The sequence below is a fragment of the Homalodisca vitripennis genome, chromosome 3 (assembly GCF_021130785.1).
Source record: "Homalodisca vitripennis isolate AUS2020 chromosome 3, UT_GWSS_2.1, whole genome shotgun sequence".
NCBI lineage: Eukaryota > Metazoa > Arthropoda > Insecta > Hemiptera > Cicadellidae > Homalodisca > Homalodisca vitripennis.
Genome location: NC_060209.1, coordinates 157845056 through 157865199, shown reverse-complemented (window position 1 = coordinate 157865199; position 20144 = coordinate 157845056). Strand labels below are relative to the sequence as shown.

General features: G+C 32.7%; 1 protein-coding gene across 3 annotated transcripts in view; it reads right to left on the bottom strand.

Moving 5' to 3' along the window:
• Positions 1 to 5380: 5380 nt before the first annotated feature.
• LOC124357705 (myrosinase 1-like) overlaps positions 5381 to 20144 on the bottom strand; it is a 39775-nt gene continuing 25011 nt past the window's right edge. For all 3 annotated transcript variants that reach the window (XM_046809713.1, XM_046809715.1, XM_046809714.1), the window contains exons 4-12: positions 16654 to 16788; positions 14940 to 15062; positions 14578 to 14758; positions 13249 to 13343; positions 12261 to 12408; positions 10305 to 10453; positions 8993 to 9127; positions 6868 to 6974; positions 5381 to 5789 (exon numbers count right to left, since the gene is read on the bottom strand). In XM_046809713.1, the coding sequence (XP_046665669.1) occupies positions 5672 to 5789; positions 6868 to 6974; positions 8993 to 9127; positions 10305 to 10453; positions 12261 to 12408; positions 13249 to 13343; positions 14578 to 14758; positions 14940 to 15062; positions 16654 to 16788 (1191 nt within the window). In that variant the 3' untranslated portion in view covers positions 5381 to 5671. The remainder of the gene's footprint in view (positions 5790 to 6867; positions 6975 to 8992; positions 9128 to 10304; positions 10454 to 12260; positions 12409 to 13248; positions 13344 to 14577; positions 14759 to 14939; positions 15063 to 16653; positions 16789 to 20144) is intronic.

The following is a 20144-nucleotide window of genomic DNA, read 5'->3' as shown; positions in this document are numbered from 1 at the left end:
CGTACCCTACCCCTGGATTTAAAACATGAAATAAAGAAAAGTTTGCAGAGTTTAAACTCTTACAGTCTACAGATTGTAGTTATATTTACGAAGTTATACTATCAGTCAAGTCCAGAATGAGAGATTAAATACTTAAAGGTAACTACCATCAATATAAAACCGGCAACTGAATGAATTGGCGACCTCTTCTCATTGATTGGCACTGTTTTACAAAAAACCTCAATATGCAGGAATGTTTTGATAACAAAATACCAGAAAATATTAAATTAGAAATTTCTATCCCTAAATTCAAAAGTAATCTTAAACAATACTTAACAAATAAAGCACTTTATTAATTGTTTTTATAAATTTGAAGTTACACTTCTTAAGGGTCTTACATTGTATAGTTAGTTTTATTTGTAACATTTTTCAGTCATCGTTTGGTAAATTTTTATGACCCAAAAATATTTTATAACATTATTTAAAAAACCTATTGATTTAATAACTGGTAGGATAAAAATAGAAAATGTAGTTGTCTAAAACCTGTACTAACTTGTTGTAATACCACATGTGCTTATAAAGATCTAAATTACTTCTTTAAGGAAACATCATGTCTGAACTTGTATTTCAGTGTTTAGGTCTATGATCTCTTCGGTGTGATTATGGATTCATATATAGAATATAGGCTATTGATATAAAGTAACTTTTCTTGACCATTTTGTTATGTATTCTTTAACTGGTAGTAATAACACCAATTTTTCAATATCAATATTGACGTGACAACGTCTTAAATTAGGTTGCGGTTCGGAGTCACTCATGAAAAAGTGTAACGCCCGGGTAACGTTACGATGCCCGTCCAGTGGGTCCGCCGCACGGGATCCGCACGGGATAAAGCAGATAACTGTGGGTCCGCCGCACGGGATAAAGCAGATAACTATGTTTATTCGTGAAAATGTGGAGTGCTTAGATTCGTCATTTACAACAACTGCAACAATAAAGGTAAATAATTGTACACTGATATTTCATTATCGTAAACTATGATTGATTGATTAATTGTTAGATTGACACAAAAGTTGAGAAACTGAGTTTATAGGTTATGTCATACTATTGACAAATGTTGATAGTGTTAAGTAAATTATTAGTTTAAATCACTCTGCAATCAATCGTAATTCAGTCGATTGAGAAGAAACAGCGCGTATTGCTAGTCAAACATTTAAAATAACAAAATTATAACCTCTAACCTGTCATAACAGTGTGACCAAACAAACGAACTAAACCGACCAATCACCACGCGCGGAGTTAGAATTTAACTGTGTTTAGCAAGAATTTCAAATTCCAATTTTAGTAAATGTTTTATTCAACTTTACCATTTACAATAACAAATTTTAATTAATTTCAAATTATGTACAATGTTTTAGTAAACAAAATATATTTCTATAGTTAAAATTTGTGCAATTCTTATTTTCATTCAATTCCTTGTTCCTATTGTGCAATTTAATAATATTCATATCAATAAATATTCTACCGAGAAAAAGACGTTGTCACGTAAAATCTTCGCCCGTAAAACCGACTTTACAGGCAACCATAATTTTTTTTTTAATTTGCCATTATTTGAATGTATAGACGTTTTTCCTTATACCTTTTTTTAATTTCCTAGGATTTTCCATGTCAATATGAAGCATGAAGCATTCATTACAAGATCTGCTCCATTTAAGCAGTTGATAAGGCATTATCTTTGATATTAATAACTATGCTTCACTACAAAATACTTTGTAAGTTAGAAAAACCTACCCCATTTAGTCAGCAACATCGTACACAGCTGGATCAATCTGCTCTCAACTACCTGCTATGCTTGTGTCCACCGGTCCTAACTCCTTACTTGCATTTTCATTACCTTAAAAATAAGTTAGATTGGGTAGGTAAATAGTAAAGTAACACAGCTGCTATGTGTGTATTTTTTTCAAATTTGAGGTAAAAAAATGGGTGTACTAAAAATGTTTTGGTTAAATATTCTGTTGCAGTAAGTCATTTCTCATCAACATGTTAACGAGCCTCCAGCGCTGCTTGGTTTATATGAGGTATGTCCAAAAAGTTTAAAGTCTACGTCTAAAATCTCTTTGAACCTGTTGACGAGTGCGCACGGCATTTGCCGTGCCGCTATGACGGTCTATACTGAGTGCCACATTGACCAGTGACAGACTTTTAGGGAGTAAAATAAAAAAAACTTTTAGATGTTAGTAAACTTGTTTATTATAGTTTAAATGTATATAAAAATGCATTGTAGATTGTTAAAAGTAATAATATTGTTTTAAAACTTTGCTAGTGTGTGTGTGATACTGCTCAAAACAAGGATATATAGAAAGGGCGACCTTACATGTTGAACATTAATAGCTGGTTTCTTTTCTTCTTTGTCCAGTTCGAGTGGTGTGTTTGCACACATAGCACTGCCAGAGTAGTTTACGCTTCTTTGTGTCATTCTGGGGGAGTGGCCTTATACAATGGTGACCTTGGAGGCGTAGAGGGTCTTGTGTCCCGCCTCCGTAAAATAGTTTTAAAAATTATCACCAGGTACCACCACGATACAGGACTAGCAACACTGTACAGTGACACTATTAGGAACAACTGAAAAAGTTCCAAAAATGTCCACTAGATGTCACAGTAAGTCAGTGAGAACGAACTGACAGTCATTAGTCTGCAACGGAAAATGCCGTGCTCCCTCATATGGGACCAAACGGCAATTGCCGGGCGCACTCATTTGGGTATGTTTTGCGGCACTCGTCAACAGGTTAATAAGCCTCTGAAGCTCAAAGAGTTTTTGTTACAAACTAAGCAGTGCTGTATTCAAAAACTTGTTGATAGTAGAACACTGAAAAATCTTGTAGTACCAGTTTGAAATGAGTGTCTCTATATTCAAAATCTTGTCAGCTCTGGATTTAGAAGCATAATTCGGTCTCTTCTGACATACAGGGTGTTCACAAAAGGCTGCCACAGACTTCTGTGGGTGATAATGCTCATAATTTCAAACAACAAATGTCATATAAACATAGGTCGAGAAATGTCTTGTTCAACAGCTAGCCGCCATTTTGTATTTTTTATAAAAAAATTATCTCTAAAAATTAATTAAACTAAAGAAACCAATTTTGGCACATAGGTTTTAATAGATTAGAGAAAGACTTTTTTTATTGAGTTATTTTCTTTAATATTATCAACATTGCGTCTGTTGAAAATTTTGTAATTCAAATAACAAAATAACAGTACAGTTAAAAAAGTTATAAGATTTACTAGTTACCAACTATTTTGATTACAAATTTTTATTTTAAGTTTTTTATTACAATTCCAATTGTACTTGTTTCAACGAAATCAGTCAATACACAAGTGAGTACAACCACTTTCAAGGTAAGCTTGCACAGGCCAGGAGCAGTAAACATTTTGTCTTTTGAAAGGCATCGGCTGTTATACATCAGTTATAACAAATTCACAAGATACCAACTATTTTTACAACAATTTCAACGGTACTTTTTCTAATAAACTCAGTCAATGCATAAATGAGCATGACCACTTTAAAGATACGCTTGCCCAAACCAGGAGCACCAGTCATGTCACAGTTGAGAGGTACAAGTTTATCTTAGCTCCCAGAGTGTTAGGAAGGTACCAAAAGGAAGACAGGCAATTCCTTAATTCTACTGACTGATGAAATGTGGATCCACTGCACTCTAATGACAACTAATTCAGTAGAGGTATACTTCTTTATAATCATAAAAAAATTAATGTATTGTTAAAGCATGCAAAATTATGGCGTTTTTCATTTGTAACAGTAAAGCGATTCTTCAAACATCTCATTGAACTTTTTCCCATGGAAAATAATGCTACATATTATTGTTGAACTCTTAAAAATGTGTAATATTAACTAAGGGAGTGTTCTTTTTTCTTGACAGTGCAGATCTCCACACAGTCAACACCACAAAGAAACTCTTGGGGTACATTTGGATGGGATATTATCAATATTCCTGCTCATAGCCCTTATCTAACACCTTAAAATTTTCATATATTCATTTATATGAATGTGTGAATAAGGGGTTTCTACCGATAATGAGATTCAGAATGCTTATTTAACAATAAGACACATAATTATGCAGTAGGAGCCTTTTTATTATAAAGGTATCAAAAAGACTTCCCTTGACTCATAAATACACTGAGGTCAAAGAATAATACATAAAAAGACAGCCTGATGTGCATGTATAAATTTACCTACATATAATGTCTCTTTGATCTTCAATTTCAACATCTTAATTCCTGTAAAGACCTCATTTTTTATTAACCCAAAGAGAAAGATCCAGGATATAGGCAATAAACTTGAACATTTATATAATTTAGTTTACATTATATTTAATTTCAAACACATGTCTTATATTTTAAATATTGTTACTAGTACTAATGACATTTCATAGTTATAAAGTTACACTAAATATAGTGACAGTTTAGTAATATAATAACCATTTTACATATTAGGTTTTATGTTTAAAACATTTTTTTTTTTTTTTATTAATATTGGTATAAATCCATTTTAAAACAGAAAATAACTCAACTAAATGTTATTATGATTTGTTGTATGCATTACTACAGAGTGAAAATTATACTGTCTGATGTCTTGTGACTGTAACAGCATTGAATAAGTCATTAATTGACTGCTGCCAGATGCCAGACTATTTTGTAGGCAGTAGTCATATTTCCGTGTATGCGCCAGAATATATATGTTTACTTTTCAACAAATGTGTTATTTTGCAAAATTTCTTTTATAATATAGTCAGACAGTGCTGAATATATTATTATGCTATTAGCTTGTTTTCCATTAAGAATTGATTACATTCTAAGGCTATAAAATAGCAAGTACTGACCTTCATACAATAGGGGCGGAACACAGCCCCTACACATGTGTTATTGCAATGCTCACTTTTTAAATTTTTTACCCCAAACGGAAGAAAGACCTTAATAGTGGCCTATTTACAATACAATACTCCATAATACAATACACTCTGTTTACAATTTTTTTTTATTATACTTGTTTCGGAAATGCTTTATCCCATCAACTTTAGACAGTCGTGTGTGTCCCTAGGTTTTTATTAGGATTTTGTCAAAAAATGTACAAATACTAATATTAAAAATGCTGTATTTAAGACATTGCATAATTTATTTTTATTAAATGGGATAACTGGTGTATACAATTGATTTATACAAAATAATCAAGAAAAAAGTTAAAATTATGTTTTACAATTTCTACATAATTGTTTCATAATTCAAGCAATATGACATAAAATGAAATAAAAGTCTCATGAGTACCATTAATAGTGTTTATATTTGTTTCGTTAATTTCATTTTTAGCTGTGTTTAAGGAAAAAAAGAATAAAAAACATATTTTAAATTTCTTTATTTAATCCATTTTAAGTAATATTTATCACTGTTACTACTCTATTGATACAATATTAATAAATGGAAGTATATTTATTGTCAGTAATATTAAAAATATGTATTTATATCTAATCTAAAGCTGTAACTATTTTGAGCAACTCATTTATGCTAAGCTCAAAATAAATGCTCAAGCATATAACTCAGTGTTTATAACACTGAAGTAAATAATACTGTGAAGATCTGCTAGCCATGTGAGCTCTGAATGTTACAATACTAATATTTACAATCATACGTCGGGCAATTCTCTTGTCTGCATTAGTTTCTTGAAGTATTCCACAGACTTTCTCTTCTCTCTTGGCCGTTTTGAGTCACTGAAATCTACATTGTGGATACCAAATCTTTCCCTGGAACACAACATTTTTATTCATCCACAGTGGTTTATCAACATATTTGTAAACTTTCCGAACAATTTCATTGTTAAATCATGATTGCCAGTTAGTTTTTTCACAATCCTAACTATGGGCAACAGTAACATTATAACAATAATAACATTCAGTTTTTACACAACACACACTTCACAAGAAATATTTAGTCACTGTTAAGTTTAGATCAAGCTAGCAAAAAAAATTTACCACATTCTGTAGAATTTATAATTTAGTCATACAGAATCAAGCTGGTTGCTTGAATTGTGCAGTTTACAGTTTGTACAGTTGTTGTCAATAGACATAATCCTTGAATTACATAAATGCTCAGCTTGTATGAATGTTATCAATAAAATAATCCTTGGATTGTATAAATATTAGAGCAAAAGGTTGTTTACTTTCTTCTGAGTTTATGGTTCAATCAGACTTAACCCTTTCCATTTGGATGTCACTGCTCCCCATTGTATCACTTCCACTCGCATGTCACCACTCCAGTGACACTGTGTTATTCAGCTTAATTGCAATATAAAGTTATTACTCTAACTTATCAATCCACTCATCAAAAACAAAAAGCATGGGGTTGCCTCATGCATCAATTATCTATTTCTTACACCTACTTTAAATTATACAGTCTAGTAAAAATTCAAGAAATGGGACATGGGGAAAATTTGCCTGATTATCAAGCAGCAATCAAAGAAATTTACTTTTCTATCATGAGCATTAATATAGTGTGAAATTGTAAGCAGATCTTTAAAAAATATGGCACGAAGTAATAAACTTTCTCTATTTTGGGCATATTTAAACAGAAGGAACTTTTGGAAAAGCCAACTGGGTCTAAGACAAGCCTTGAACACTAGTTTAGAACTATCAGTAGAGATGAGCTGAGAAGCTTATCAGAATCAACAGAAACATGTTAATTGCTTGGTTGAATATAATACTTGGCCAAAGAGAGACACATGAATAGGTGTGGATTTTGTAACTATCACACTATGATATGTATGATAAATGTTTGTGACAGTAAAAAAAACATGATTAATGAGTTAATTAACTGTAAACTTACGAATATCCAGCCATCCACTCAAAGTTGTCCAAGATACTCCAAACTGTATAGCCAATTACATTGCATCCGTCTTCATGAATGGCTTTTAGCATTTCTTCCAAGTAATCCTAAGATAAATAAAATTATTCAAATAAAAGAGTTTTTCATCTCTGGAAGTAGTACTATGTGAGTAAAGATTGTCAGTTTAGAATGTTTATAATAACTAAGCATGTAAGGAAACTGCAAAACATGAAAATGTGGCATCTGTTATGGCAACAGTCTATTTTGTTCAGCCCTTCTTTGGCCCTAACAACTATGCAACTCTCAGCACAACTAAACTTGTCGATCATAACAGATTTTTAGTTCAGATAGGAAATGTTAGCATTATTGCTTTCTTTACAGCCCCAGAGTCTATTCTGGAAATGTTTACCTTAAATCTATTGCTATATCTATTAAATTTCTATTATAAAAACTTATCACTGTTCACAAATTAATTTTAAATGCTACTGAAAAGTAATTTTTTTCAAACAAGTATATGCATTTTTATATCAGATTGCCAAATAATTTAGTAGTGTGTAATCTTAAACATTAAATACCTCTTCAAATGAAAAAACTCAATTTATTAGATTAACCCTAGAACTGTTAATCGACATAATTATGTCGGTTAATGCCGCTTTTGTGGTGTTAACCATCAAAATTTTGTCGATCAAACATTCCCTCGTATAATTACTTTTTATAATATACTCCGGTAACGTATCGATATAATTCATGCACTATTGGATTCGGGAAGAAAAATGCTAAGGAACAGATGAGTTTTATTCCTCTTTGTATTATGGTTATGACGTAGCAAGCTTGTTATTTTGAATGTAAAAGAAAACGCGACGCCGTTTGTTGTGACCGCCATATTGCCGCTGCCGTTCTGTATCACTTTCGTGCCGAGCTGTGGATATTTGTAAGTTTTAATAATAGTTTTTAAACGCGTGTTTTAGTGTCGTATTTAATGTGTAGTGTGTTGTTTGATGTCGTAGTAGTGTAAACATATATATTTTAGAATAAATCAATTTCTATTTACTGAAATATGTTTGAGAAATTACCGGCTTTGTGTAGGCTATGGCAAAATGACTTGGCTAAAATTCATTTTACATAGTTTGTTATTGTTTTCACTTACTAAACGTTATTTATAGCACTCTTTTAGCTTTGAAGTAACTATTTATTTTTGGTAAATAGATAGTTTTCACAATAAAATATATATTTCCTGTAATTGTTTTGGTTATATATAATAACTGTTTGGGTTATTCTATATTTTTTCAATATCTTTAGTTATATTTATAGTTTTCTAACTACATAATATTTCCTATTACTTATAAACCATAAATTTATAAATTTTGATATAGTACAAGCTTTAGAAACTATTTTATATTTTGCTGAATGAAAATTTTTTGAATAATGGCAAAATTTAACTTTTTTTTACTTTTCAAAAAATAATTTATGGTAATTATTTCATTACTACTGTACATTCTATTTTATTCTAAGTAATAAAATATGCAAAATAACATGTATTCATAGATAAATGTATTAGCAAAACTTGTTTTACCAAAGTATTACGTGTACACCCGATTTTCAGAATTTACACGCATCGCTGCTTTTTGTTCTATAGCTTTATGATGCTTTCATAAATGTGTATAATGTTTATGTTTTTCTGAAACTAGATAAAATTTGACACAGAATGGCTATCTCACTTATAAATATTTCTCACTATAACTTCATTTGCTAGGTATGGTCCCCCCCCAAATTTAAGAAATATTTTTCGTAAATTTTATATTTGATTAAAAAAAGTGTTTATTAGAAAATTTTTGATGGTTAATTTTACAATACAGTGCAATTCTACGTTTAAATTCTGAACACAAAAATATATACTCTTATTTATATTGCTTTTATTTTATATTTTTAATAATTTTTTTAAAAAAACCTTGCGCGAAGCTCCAAAACAGCCCGACACTACAGGATGAAATGACCGCCAGTTCTAGGGTTAAAAAAGATTTTCAATATTAAATTTAGTTTTTACCAGATTTTTTGAAGTATATACTTGAAACTTATGTACCGTACCACATAATTTTTTACTAATATGATAATATTTTATACTCACGTGAAAATACTGTATTCTGTCAACATCATCGAGAGCACCATCTGAGCTGTAGCCGTTCTCAGTGACAAACACTGGAGGGTTGTTGTATTCTGTCCGTATTCTGTTCAGTAGGGCTCTAAATCCCCAAGGGACCACCTGATAACACGGCAACCGACAACATTTTATTAGATTTACATGACATTAAAAAAGGGTTTTGTTTTAAACTACAATACGAAAATGTGTTTTAATTTACTACTAAACAGGGTATACCAAATTGTATGCACACTAAAGCAATCTTGGAAACTTAAGAAATTAAAAAATTAGAGACATTAAAAATTATTTAAAGTGAGCATCATTTCTAGAATCAAATACTTTAATGTATATAGTTCTGTTGTAGAATAAGACCTATGTATATGTGTGCAAATACAGAAAGGAAGTTTACACTAAGTAGGTGTAATTCATTCCTGATAAATATTTGGATTTCTGACTTTTAAAAATGTTGGTATTATTTTTAAATACTGTACTTTTGTTGTATTCTGTAAATTTGATAAATGTATTTTTAGTTTATACTATCCAAGACTAAATTATCTTGTAAAAAAATGTGTTTATGTGAGTTCCATTTATGAATTAAATTGTTTGCATAAAATCACATTATTTATAAAGTTATCTCCATGCTCTTTATTTTATGTTTTGAAAAATATACAGTGTATCACAACTAATGATTGTATAAGAAATATTGAGTTGGGTCTTCAATATTCTTTTTGAAGTTAAATTTAAAAAATCATATTTAAACTTTTTTCTTTTTAAAGTAATAGTGTAGACAAATTTAATACAGTTTCTAATTAAAGTTATTTAGTTAAACAACAAAACAAATTATAGCTTTTTATAAGCATTAATAACTATTAAATGAATTTTGTATATTAAATGCTGAAACATCTCTTAAAACTGGTATTGCAGTTTTAAGATATGCCTCTGATGAAAGGCTTAACAGTTTGTGAATTGGTTACGAACTTATCATCTAACAATGATAGGACTAGAGTTATCTCTTATATTACATTGAATTCTTTAAATTTTTTTGAAAAACACATTATTTATCTCCTGTCTTTATCTTTTTAATGAGTAGAATAAAACTCATTATATGTCACTCTCTGAGAATGATTTCCATACAAGCATGATTTTTTTGCATGCTTGTTGATTGATTAGCTAGTCTCCTGCCTGTCTAGCCAGTCAATGTATCTTCCAAAATAGATTTACCTCTATACAATTTCAAAGTAAGTGGACTCTTAATTTTCTATTTTTTTCTTTTTATTTCACAAATAAAACATTATGATACCTTTAACCACAATGATTTTGCTGTCTTCCAGGCAGGATCACAACTTAGAACAGATCCGGAGTCCCTGTCCAATGAAGGATCCGGTCCTACTAGTCCTGAAGTTGCATATCTGCTTGTGTAGTGGTTCAAACCAAAAAAATCTGAACTTCCTAAAATGAGTTACATCCTTAAGTATACTGATTTAACAACAAATAATTATTAAAATAAAAAGCTTTTTAAAATAATCCAAAATAAGATATAAATGAGGACCAGTTATTTTAGTGTGAGCTTTTAGTTGTGATTTTTCCAGAGATAGTTTTCTTGTTGTGACATTATTCTTTTCTGAGCCTGAATGCTTTATATTTTACATTGTTTTATTAATTTGAGATTATTTTGTTTCCTTAAAGAATTATATTATTTATTTACAAAATATTGTAAATGTATATTGAAAAGTCACATACTATAATAATGCGATAATTATTTTATTTAGTTATTTTTTAACTATAAAAAATTGTTTGAATTAGAATTTAGTTTGTATGTTTAAATTAGAATACGATTTCAAGCATATTGATTTGATTGCTATTTACATATTTATGTCAGAACACATACATCTATTTGTTTATCTTTTCTGTGTTAACTTATTAAAAAATTGCCCTAAACTTTACCCTGATCTAATCCAAATTGACATGTACAGTTTTCCCGCTAGGCTCATATCTAAGGACAGTGACAAAATGAGATCCTTTCTTTTATTATAATAATAAACTTGCTATATACATTTATATTCTGTATATAGCACTTGTGTTAGGGCCCAACTAAAAAATGTTATTATGCTTTTGTTTAGTCAGTATTGACAATGATGATACAAATATTAGTAGTCAAATGAGAGCTATGTGACTGCTATAAATGATACTCATTGCTGTGCTGGCCGTATCACCAACTCTGCTTGACTATCCACACACACTGTAGCCAAGGAGTCCTCCAATCTCAAATAAAAATCTTATTCCAAGATATTATGAAATAAATTATGTAACCTGCTTCGCAGGGATAGTCACAATGGTAGCAGGCAAAATAAACTATGCACATGTCAGACAACAAACTTCAGAGTTTAATTTATTTTGGTTACAAAATTCTGTTTTGTTTTTTAAGGCTACTAATAAGGGGTTTATAGTCCTCCTTTTAATAATTATTGTTATATGTTATATAATATAGTAATAGTTATATTGTACTATCACTAGTATAAACGAATTCAACATTTTCCAATATAATTTTTTATTTTGTGCAAGGCCTTTCTGAATCAAAGATTCCATCATCAGGCACTTCATTGAACTTCACTGATGGTGCCACATATCACAAGGGCCAGTGCATTTAATCCTTGAATATTTTACCCCAACTGTGCAAGAACCATAAGGGAATTTTGTGGATATTTTAAGTTTACAAATTTAAATGTAAAAGTAAAACCCAGACAGTTAGATTTGTTAGGCAAGGTCAGTGAGTACACCTTGCCTAACAGCTGCAGTTATCAGCAGGTTGTATCATAAGTGCTGAGCTGGTCATAATGAGATCAAGCGACAGTAGTTAATTTGACAAATTAAAATTACTGCACTTGTATTCTTGATTTAAGTTGTATTAGTTGGTTGGTTTAGTTTTTGTTGTAGAGGTATTTTAATTTTACATGAGAAAAATTATTTTCTTAAGCTTTACTTATGCTAGATATGACATGGCTGTAATGATTCGGCTTAGGTCAGTTATGTGGAAGTCAATTAATTGAACAATTTTCTTACGTCTTCAAATTAGGATGTATAATAACTCTGTGTGAGGATCACTTACAGTACTCAAGGTAAGCTGTAGTTAATAGGTAGTTTGTTGATTTTACTTCCAATATCACTATGAGTATTGGCAGGTAGCCATGTTGTTTTGTTGTTTTAACAATTAAATATTAACAGGAGCCATTGAATATTTAATGCAGTCCCTTTTTACCTTTTATTTCCTCGATTTCCTCCTGAGTGAACGTCGGCAGGCGTGAACAGGACCGCCCCTCCCTCTTGCTGTTATAGTCCACTCTTTCTCTTACAATTTTGGGGTAGTCTCCTTCTCTTGAGAAAATGGGGTGAGCAAAGATTCCACACTGTTTTAACATATATCTAGTATCATAAGAATTAAATACAAATTATCATTTATGTGTCATGCAGGGAACTAATGATTACAATTAATGTTAATACATGTTATATTATAGTTATACCATTATACATTTTAAATTAAATTTAGTGTACTACCATATATACAGAAACTGTATGTTATACTACTAATAGATTTGAACTAAAAATATAAAATATTTACAATGAAAATTTACAAACAAATGAACAGTTTTAAAGAATTGATTTTTACAGTTACATGAATACAGATTTATACTTAACTGGCACTTCAGTTTTTAAAGAATCAATGATACTTGGAATTTTTTCCTAATTAATTAATTAAAGTAATTTCCTGCCTTTCAGTTGACAATTTCTTAAATATAATGTGTATGCAATCTCATTAAAACAAAAAGTTATTTGTATTTCAACAAATATATTTTATTTAGTTTTTTTTAATATTTTATCCTTTATAAATGGTTAATCAAACTAAGCCAATTCCCAACTGCAACTATGAAGCTTTAAATGTGAAAAATTTGAGTTTATTGACTTAAAAACAATAATTACAATTTTTTTCTAAAACAGGTTCCAAACCATTTATTTAAACTAGAACAGCCACAATTTAAATCTTAAAATACAAGCACTGTCAAAGAGAGCATCCCAGAGCTTGTACCCTTTGTAATGAGGTCCATGCCTCTCAGATTCTCTTGTAGTTCCCAACTGCAAGAGCAAACCTACTGTATCTCTCCCTACAGCTATCACTTACAGAGTTCCAAAACGTAATTGGAAGTTTCACACATTATTTTAAACATTAATTACATTCTAATTTTTGTTACCTCAAATTCCATAGATCTCACAGCAGCAACTTTATCTTCAGTTGTATTGTTTAAAGCTCTCTTGAATGCAGCATTTAATGTAATACCAATTCGACCTGGACAGTGTTTAAAAAATTAATGTTTGTAATTCTTATTTTCTTATTAATACAACAAAGACTTCATAACCTTATATTTAATTTGTAAAAGCATTTCTCCTTCAGTCACACATATAACTATTATTTATTCCGATATTAATTATTGATAAGTCAAAGAAACGCCATTGTTGCCAAAACATTTTGTGAAAATTATTAATTTTCCTTTGAAGTAGTTATTTCACAAATAATTTATTATTTTTGTACTAACATTATCAACAAAATACCCAGTGTACAATAGTTTGACTGTGAGAATGACCAGCTAGAACGTGGTCAATAACACTCAACTCTTATTTATGTTGGCAAAGCATTCAACATACATAAAAATTGTAACAACTTTAAATTGGATAAAATGTATATTTCTGTAAAGTACTAGAGATGTGGATAAGATTTATCACTCAATATAATATCGAGCAATTTATTATTAACTATTCAGTAAAGTTAAAAATACAAAACACTATTTCCACCAAACACACAACTCTGAGAGCATTATCATCAATGCAAATACTACTAGAAATCAGATTGTTTGTTAAGATATCTTCACTAACAGGAGACTTATTACAAACCCTTTAACTAATTTTATAAATGTAAAATTAAACATTTGTTAGAAGGAATAGATAAAACTCATAGGAATACTATGTAAACACAATACCAAAAGAATGAACGTAACAAACATCAGTAGTGTGCTTGTTGTCAACTTCATGGCTGCAGACTACTGAACAATTAAATCAGAGACAACCAAAAAGTCCTTATTTTGATTCAGCAAACCTCCTAAATGTGTTCTACTGAAATTGTGAAGCTTTTGTTATAATCTACAGACAGTAAAGTAAAAAAATCTAAGCATCCGTACAGTAAGGACGTTGACGTTAAAAGGGTCAACAAGCAAATCAAAGAGCTTCTGAATAAGTATATTCAGCAACAGATAAACTACAATAATTCTTCTCACAGTTCAGAGGCAATAATATGTTTGAGGAGAATTTACAAAAATACAGAATTGATGGAGTATTGGCCTTCAAGTTTGGTTGGACAAATAAGAGTTGCTGAAATTTAATTGAATTAATTTTTTGTCACATGTGTTTATTTTGAAGCTAAGGAAGTCAATGCTCACAAGTTTCCCAGCATAAAGTTAACAATTTTTATACCATTTTAAAATTTTCATCAGATATTTAGATTTAACACATTATAAGAAACAATGTACCTTTCTGGGAAGCTCTGAACGTTGTATCGTACAGCCTGTATGCTTTAGCATGGGCTTTGAGGAGTGTATGAACTGCCAAGTAATCCGCCACTCCATGTTGGTACAACATGGGTGCGTACTTCCCCTCTCCATATCCACCAATTACTTCTAGTGGTTCATTGATAGTAATCCACCACTTTACCTGAAAAGTACAATTTTCAGACTTTGAGCTCATGTAAGGATGTCACTTTACTAATAATTGGTACAAATTAAAGCAATAACACGTTAAATCAACCTAGCAATAATAAAGTTTAGAAGAAGGCTTACACATTTTGATTAATTTACAGAATATTTGTAATGTTTTATTTTAAATAAATACAAACCTTGTCACCAAATTCCTTAAACATAACTCTAGCATATTTCTGGAAGTAATCAGCCATAAGAGGATTGACCCATCCTCCAAGTTCCTGTAGAGGCTGTGGAAGATCCCAATGGTAAAGTGTTGCCTGAAACATTGATTTATGTACTGGAATATGATATATGACTCACATTAAAATGTGAGTACCAAGCAAACCTTTAATATACAAGGAAGAAGTATGCCACACCAAATGTCATAACAAGCTTCGCTGAGGTTGCATAACAAATTTCTAATCAATAAGTCATTTCATTTTCGAGATTTCCTGTGGACATATATAGACAGAAAGTCAGAAGAAAAAACAAAAAAGAAGTCGACAAGAAGATGATGCTTCATAAAACTCATTCTTGTAGAAATTAAATTTCATGCAAAATTTTAAATCTACACATGAAATTTTTCTCAACATATCTTGCGATATGATACATTCATACTTTTGTACATTCAATTTGGTTTTATATAAATGTTTAAATAATAAAAATCTACACAACAAGAGAATATAAAATAATGTATGTTTTGAGATAGTTAGGCTACATGTGTAAATACATCACATCTTTGAATCTCTTATGGACGTATTAAGTTTCTTTACAAATTTATTTATACTTCTATTTTCTCGTTGCAAAATATCAAGTCAATAGGTCAGTTTATTTCCAAGATATTGTGTGGGTGGACAGTCCGACAGACATAAATTAAATTTCTCCAGTCCTACGAGTGATAGGCTTCACTGAAGCTCAGGCATTTGAGCTATTTTATTAGACTAATAGTAAAGATATAATTTACAATCTTCTTTCAGTTTATTTCCAAGATATTGTGTGGGTGGACAGTCCGACAGACATAAATTAAATTTCTCCAGTCCTACGAGTGATAGGCTTCACTGAAGCTCAGCCATTTGAGCTATTTTATTAGACTAATAGTAAAGATATAACTTACAATCTTCTTTCAGTTTATTTCTAAGATATTGTGTGGGTGGACAGTCCGACAGACATAAATTAAATTTCTCCAGTCCTACGAGTGATAGGCTTCACTGAAGCTCAGCCATTTGAGCTATTTTATTAGACTAATAGTAAAGATATAACTTACAATCTTCTTTCAGTTTATTTCCAAACATATTGTGTGGGTGGACAGTCCGACAGACATAAATTAAATTTCTCCAGTCCTACAAGTGATAGGCTTCACTGAAGCTCAGCCATTTGAGCTATTTTATTAGACTAATAGTAAAGATATAACTTACAATCTTCTTTCAGTTAAAACAAAATATAAAAGCAGAGACAACCAACTTAATAGTAAATATAATTTAAATCAAATCATACAAAAAAACTTATAATGTATTCTTATTGAACATTGTATTCTATATTGTTGAAATGATCAGCTGATATAAATCATCTGTTTGGTTAAAAAAAACCAGCGGAATAAAACAAAAAAAGTTGCAGTAATGACAAAAAGATAGAATTTGTCCTCTATTTAGTGATATAAGTAACTGCTTAATATAGTTTGGACTGCCACCGAAAGATCACATAGGAATGTGCCTACACAAAAACATGACCACTGCAGCATGATGAGGTTGCTGACAGAGACTTTCACATGAAACCATGCAGAAGGGTTGATCATATTGATTGAGAATTCGTAGTTACAGTGCAAACATCATAACCAGATATACGAGTAATACTAAAAATGTGTACACTTACCACAGGCTCAATTCCATTGGCCTTCAATTGATCTATCAGTCTGTGGTAATAGCCAAGACCAGCTTTGCTCACAACGTTGTCATAACCAGTGGGCAGCACTCGACTCCAGCTGATTGAGAATCTGTAGTGATTGAACTGAAAATATAATTAACAAGTAATTACAATCACACACTCATCAAAGTTTAGATCCTCTCAAAATTTCTACAATAACCGACTAGAATACCAAAAATTGGAAACTGAATATTTTCATGCCTTTTTTCAGAAACACATATCTAGATGTCAAATTTACTTATGCATTTTCCATAAAGTGGTCAATGATGCACTATTTACCAAATCGTTATCACATGAATATTTAACAAGTTTTGTTCATTAGTAACCCAGAAGTTAAAAAAACAATTATTTTGCCACTGTGGAGTATATAACGTTACGTAACAATACATAACGTTTTTTTAATGAAATTGTAAATTTAGTCACAAGGGCAAAAATTAATATTTTATATATCAGCTCAAGCTTAACCCTTGGACTTGTCAGTCCACTAATTCACTGCTTGACCGAAATTTCAGGTAGTTGTTTCTCTAGTCAGGGGTAGTGGCCCTGGTATTCAATGTCTACGCTTGATTGATGATTCTATAACCATGTATGTCATTCTGACTCGTATTGAAAGGGCACTATATATGAGTTTTGGCAACTGGGTTTAAACGCAATTCTCAAACACTTACAATTGTTTACCAGTTTTATATATCAATTTTTGTTTTATTAGATATTTTTTTTTATTATTATTATTTATAAGGGCATAAAACACGGAGGTTATCAATGCCCGTAGGGTTAACGGACACCTACACTTTAAAATATGGTGTCACGTTATCAGTATAGAGAATAGACAGCGGATCGCTGTGTCAAAGAAGATTATCACATTAAGACAATAAGAAAAACAACAGCAGTGAACAGAAAACTAAAACTAAATAACAAAAATAGCCGAGAGGCTGTAAAGGGGCCCAATAGTTAAAATATGTCAGATAAATAATAACGATAATAAATATAACAACAATCTAATGCTAAAACCAGGTAAGTTAGTGAAGGTAAGGTTGTAAAGGGACCCACCCTCACTAATAACAAATAACAATAAATAGAAGGACAAAGTTTATATAACTTAACAGGTACTCGCTCAGATCAAATCTTTGAGATAAGACTCGTTCTTCTTAAGAATTCAAAAAGCTTTACAATGACTGACTCATCATCCCCCAACAGATCGAATAGACTTGCTGGGAGCTGACAAGATCGTCTTAGCATTGCATAATCACGGCATTCGACCAAAATATGCTCAACACTCAGAGCCACTCCACAACGCGCACACTCCGGGGGATCCCCGCGGCTCATGAGGTACCCGTGAGTCAGCAGCGCGTGACCGATTCGCAACCGACACAACACTACTTCCTCTCTGCGGTTCTCGCGGATGGCTGTCCCCCAGGGAGCTACTGTGTGTTTTATGGCTCTTAGCTTGTTCCACACCGTCCGAGACCAAGAGTCACCCCAAACTCGTCTTAACTTCTCCTTCACCATTGGCTTTAGGTCTGACCCTGTCACCATTTTTTTTTTTTTTTTGTTCTCTTAGGACAAGAAGCTTATAAATTGCACTTAGTCCTGTAAGAACCTTTGCGCTGCTTCCGGAGTGATAGGATATTCAGGATGGGTAAGGTTATGGAGTAGGGGGCCGCCTCCTATCGAGATCCATGAGGAAGAATTAGGGCACTACATCTCAAAGTCATCCTGGAAGAAGGGGAGGCCAGCTCTGAACGAGCCTCTACAGTCAAAGTAGGCAGGGGGTGGCACACCCTTGTTGAGGTCAACAAGAACCTCTGAGGTAAGGGAACAAATCCCACCAACTCCAACAGTCATCTTCCACAGTAGATTAGACCTATTGAATTGCCCATGAACCCCAGAATCTCAACATTTGCGGTTAGTGATGTGCCGCTACTGGACATCCATAAGGTGGCCCAGATTGAAGTGGCACATCGGTTTTTGCTGTGCCCAGTGGTGGGTTCAACTGGTAGGTATAAACCAGCCAGAAGTGATCCCTACTGGGTAAACGACCCTGTCACCATAGCAGTAAAAGGAGGAAGCTCATGAGCACTCCCAGCAGCCCTGTCGGCAAGCTCATTTCCGGGAATTCCCGCGTGACCGGGCACCCACACCAGAACAACACCTGTATACTTTGGACTTGAAGTCTGTGAATGGCACAACGGATGTCGCGCACAAGGACATGTTTTGGATACATGTCCTTGATTGCTTGCAGACTACTAAGCGAGTCGGAGCAGATGACCAGCCTTCTGGTCCTGGGGCAGACGATGGGGAATGCTTTAAAAATAGCGGTCAGTTCTGCCGTGTAGACTGACGCTACAGAGGGCAGACAGAATCTATACTCACGACTCGCCGTTATGAACGCACATCCGGTGCCATTCTCAGACCTAGATCCATCAGTGTAAATTATGTCGCAAGGTGCCCGAGCACTCAAGAGTTCCCGGAAAGCCTGCGTGAACACTAAATTAGAAGTGTTTTCTTTCTTGTACTTGTGAAGTGACAGGACAACTTCGGGACTTAATACTAACCAGGGAGGAATATCACTCTGGTAGCATTGGCTTACTTGGTATTCCTCGATACCAAGGTCCGAGAGGAGCGCTTTAGCCCTTACTCCAAAGGGAGCTGAGATGTTAAGGCGATTAGCATAGACTTCGAGCAAGTTATTTTCAAATACGTGTTCATATGCCGGATTTTCGGGCTTGGCTTTAAGGGAGTGAAAATAATTTATGGCAAGTTGCTTGCGTCTCATATCCAGCATTGGTTCACTAGCCTCCGCTAATAAGCTAGGTGTAGGGCTTGAACGAAAAGCTCCAGTAGCCAACCTGATCGCAGAGTGGTGAATCGAGTCAAGCATTCCTAACGCGTTTGGCCGGGCAGAAGAATAAACCTGAGAACCATAGTCAAGGCACGAACGGACAAAAACTTTGTAGAAACGTAGCATACATGTCCTGTCCGCACCCCACTTGGTCCCAGTAAGAACTCGAAGCATATTTAGCCTTTGTAGACATTTTGCCTTAAGGGATTTTAAGTGAGGGATCCATGTAAGTCGGGAATCAAATGTAAGACCCAAGAATCTCACATTCCGACTTGATGTTATTCGGGATCTGTTCAAGGATCTGGTCAAGTGACGGTTCTAAATAGTTTCTTAGTCTGGAGAATGTTATACATTGGGTTTTGGAAGTAGAGAACGAAAATCCCGTCCGCCTACTCCATTCCTCCAGTCGCTTTATGGTTAGCTGCAGGGAACGCTCCGCCGTAGCAAGTCTTCTTGCAGAGATGTAAACGGCGAAGTCGTCCACAAACAAAGAACAGCGTACAGGACGGCGGACACAAGCCGTTATGCCGTTTATGGCGACGGCGAATAACGTGCAGCTCAAAACGCTTCCCTGTGGTACCCCGTTCTCCAGATTGGT